The sequence below is a fragment of the Otolemur garnettii genome, unplaced genomic scaffold, assembly GCF_000181295.1.
Source record: "Otolemur garnettii isolate 467f Iridium unplaced genomic scaffold, OtoGar3 scaffold00153, whole genome shotgun sequence".
Classification (NCBI taxonomy): domain Eukaryota; kingdom Metazoa; phylum Chordata; class Mammalia; order Primates; family Galagidae; genus Otolemur; species Otolemur garnettii.
The window spans coordinates 642,802-646,650 of NW_003852548.1; the positions used below are offsets into that span (position 1 = coordinate 642,802).

General features: G+C 46.3%; 1 protein-coding gene across 1 annotated transcript in view; it reads left to right on the forward strand.

Annotated features, from left to right (window-relative positions):
• The first annotated feature begins 769 nt into the window (after positions 1-769).
• Positions 770-3,849, forward strand: part of RP2 (RP2, ARL3 GTPase activating protein) — a 49,494-nt gene continuing 46,414 nt past the window's right edge. The window contains exon 1 of the mRNA XM_003799631.3: positions 770-1,083. Within this exon, the coding sequence (XP_003799679.1) occupies positions 982-1,083 (102 nt within the window). The 5' untranslated portion in view covers positions 770-981. The remainder of the gene's footprint in view (positions 1,084-3,849) is intronic.

The following is a 3,849-nucleotide window of genomic DNA, read 5'->3' on the forward strand; positions in this document are numbered from 1 at the left end:
ACAGTCTCACTTTGTTGCCCTGGGTAGAGTGCTGTAGCGTCATAGCTCACAGCAACCTCAAACTCTTGGGCTCAAGCGATTCTCTTGCTTCAGCCTCCCAAGTAGCTGGGACTAAAGGTACCCGCTATAAGCTCAGCTATTTTTAGAGCCGGGGTCTCGCTCTTGCTCAGGCGGGTCTCCAACCTGTAAGCTCAGGCAATCTACCTGCCTTGGCCTCCCAGAGTGCTAGGATTACAAGCGTGAGCCACCGCGCAGGGCCTAGATATGTGGAAGTCTTAAGAAAACTCAGAAGAGGGTCCGGCAGGTTGTGGAGGAAGATTCCTGACTGGGTGACAAGCCAGGAGATGTGGGGGTGGTCGGAGGGGTTAGGAGGGAAGAAGAAGAATTAGGAATATGAATTTTAGGGCCTTCCTGTGTCAGCAGTAATTCTTGTTCCCTCTAGACCTGCATCATAAAATAAGTCTGAAGTTCCACTAGGTCTCCCCGCTACCCCGAGCTTAGAATGTGGAAGCAGAACAGAGGCTAAAAGACCCGATGAAGCCTGGCGCCCCTCCAAAGGAGCCCTTCCGAGTCCTGGGGGGGGCGGGGTGGGAGGCGGTACGGGGCAGGGCTAGGGGCGGAGCCAGCCTTGTATTGGCTAGAGCCGGCCTGCTCGGCGGCTAAGGGCTGACGCAGGAACCGGGCGTGGATTGGTGTGTGACTACGTTGGCCTCTCCTCATAAGCCGCCACTTGACTGCTGATGAGGCTTTGATTGACTCAACAGGCGCTGAGCGGTCATTGGCTAGGGTGGGTTGTCAGGGCGACTGAAGGGAAAGGAGAAGGGGTGCTGGGCCTGGCGGGCTAACTCAGGCTGCGGGCGGCCGGGTGGTTCCACCGGGCGGTGCCGAGAGATCTGCGGGGACGGGGTGCCCAGGGTTCACCCACACTCCAGGAGGTGCCTGAGCTAGTGGGCCGGTCAGTAAGACCCACGGGCCGGGACCATGGGCTGCTTCTTCTCCAAGAAGCGGAAGGCTCAGAAGGACTCGCGGGCAGAGAACAACGAGGAGCAGCCCAAACAGTACAGCTGGGACCAGCGCGAGAAGGTAATGAACGTCTTAGAGCCGCTGGTCTCAGTCCTCACCCGCGCCGCTCCTTTAAGGGTCCTTTAAGACCCTGGAGCGTTAAGGGGCCGCCCCAACAGCTGCCACTTTATCTCGCAGGCTCTCTCTCTCTTTCTCTCTCTGTGTCTCTCTCTAGAACGAGGGTAGTTGAGGTCGGGGTGCACGACTTTGGGAGGCCGTGAAGTAAACGCTAGAGCGAGCTTCCCGTAGGGCTGTGAAGCACTGGAAGGTGCCTCGGAGTTTGTTGTGTGGTAGATGGAACCCCGGGAGCCTTCCCTTGGCAACGCACTCAAACTTGCGCCGACTTCCTGTCCGAGGGTGGACTCCAGGGAGCAGAGGAGCCGAGAACGGCCTGATTCTCAGGCACCTAGTTTCCACCAGCAGTGTTGAGCGAGATTTTGTCCAGTCGTCAAGTTACACATGAGACCGATTCTCATCTCCTCTGTGGCTTATATTCAGTGGCTGTTTTCTCTTTTGTCTGCTCTCCCCGGTAAATCTCTTCTTTGGTGCCTTATGATAAGTTCCGCTGCTGAATTTTCTCAATTACTAAGCGGGCTATTTAATGTAAAGCTTTACTTTTCCCTTCTCTTCCAGTTACCGGAAGAGAATAATGAAAATCGAATCAGTCTTGGAATGTGTGTTAAGACTGTAAGGTGAAAATAACTGGCATAAATACCAGGCAGTGTTTTACTGGAATGAAAACGCCCTCATTTTTACTTTTTCATGTAGCCAGAAACCAAAAAAACTTTGAAAACTTCCACTAGTCTTGCACACAACACACTTAGTCATACATTTCATAATGGTTCCTCTTTCTACCTAGTTCCCCATTTGTGCTTACTAAAATGTTTTGATAGATTTATCAATTATTTTTCTCTTCCAAACCAAGTAAGAGAATGTTTAAATGGGTGTTATGAACAGCAGTTAACTCCTTGCTTAACATAACATGTCTTTGCCCAAGAATACTTTTATAGTAAATTTGTTAACATTTTGATTCCTTAGGCCTTTCTCCATGATTTCCAATCCCCAGCTGAAATTACTCGTATAAACTCTGGTTTCCAAGTGTCAATGTTAAAAAAGTTGTATTTTACAGAGTTCTCAGCCCTGCCTTTTTGCCCCTAGTTATCAGATACTTTTTGGATCACACAGTATATTTATCCTCTCTTATAGTTACTTGATGGCAACATTTTGTAATGTAGGAAAAGAAAGTACTGTGCTTTTTGTTGTACAAGAAGATTGCACCTATCATTTAAAATTATCTGATGGAGCTGGGCTCTGTGGCTAACCCCTTAATCCTAGCACTCTGGGAGGCCAATGCAGGTGAATCACCTGAGCTCAGGAGTTCCAGACCAGCCTGAGCAAGAACAGACCCAGTCTCTAAAAATAGCCCACCATTCTGGCCGGTGCCTGTAGTCCCCAGCTACTTGGGAGACTAAGGCAAGAAGATCACTTGAGCCCAAGAGTTTGAGGTTTCTGTGAGCTATGATTCCAGGGCACTCTACCTGGGCAAGAAAGTGAGACACCCTCAAAAAAAATTATTTGATAGTTTTTACAAGATCATTTTCCTCAGCCTTCACTTTCTAACAGTGTTCTTTAAGTTTAAACTGTTTGCCATAAGGTTGTGTTTTCTCAGTCTGTTTAAGTCAAATAAAAAGAAGGAAGGGAAAAAAAGGAAAGCTGTGTATTTTATTTTTATTTACGTTTTTGTTTTGAAGTCATAACATAGTTTAGCCTTTTAAACTAAAGGGCTTTTTTTTTTTTGAGACAGTCTCACTATGTCACCCTCAGTAGAATGCTGTGCTGTCACTGCTCACAGCAACCTCAAACTCTTGTGTTTAAGAGATTCTCTTGCCTCAGCCTCCCAAGTAGCTGGGACTACAGGCACCCACCACAATGCCCAGCTATTTTTTTGTAGTAGTTGTGATTGTTGTTTGGCAGGCCCAGGCGGGATTCAAACCCACCAACCCTGGTGTATGTGGCTGGCACCCTAGCTGCTGAGCTACAGGCGCCGAGCCATAAACTAAAGTGCTTTTATTTTGTACAAATGGTAGTCTTGGTTGCCTCTGACTCATTGTTTCACACTAAATTGTTCTATAGTTAACTTTTTATTAAAATATTTAGATAAGTTAGGATCTTGTATGTTAATCCTTTTAGATAAGTGTGTTCTGTGATTTTTTTTTCTTCTGCTCTTTAGCTAAATACATTGAAAAATAGAACAGTGGATATTATCTAAGCTTTTCTTTGAGTGTGTAGTAAACTTTAATTGTAGACACCATTTTAAGCTTGCAGAGAACATTTTTTGAGAACACTACTAGGTACTGTAGTAGTAGAGATGTAATATATGTTACTAGATGTGTTAAGCTAGTGCTTCTGGATGTGTCTATAATAAAAGTTAAAATCTTTATTTTTTTTTTTTTTGAGACAGAGTCTTACTCAGTTGCCCTGGGGTTGACTGTGGGGCGTTATGCTCACAGGAATGTCAAACTCTTAGGCTCTAGCAGTCCTCTTGCCTAACTAAGCCTCCCAAGTAGCTGGAACTACAGGTACGAGCCACAGCACCTGGCTATTTTTAGAGAGGGAGGTCTGTCTCTTGCTCAGGCTGGTTTCTAATGCCTGAACTCAAGCAATCTGCCCACCTGCCTTGGCCTCCCCAAGTACTGGGATTACAGGTGTGAGTCACTGCACTCAGCAAAAGTTAAAATCTTTTTTTTTTTTTTATTGAATGGTAACTATGTACATTAATGCACTTCT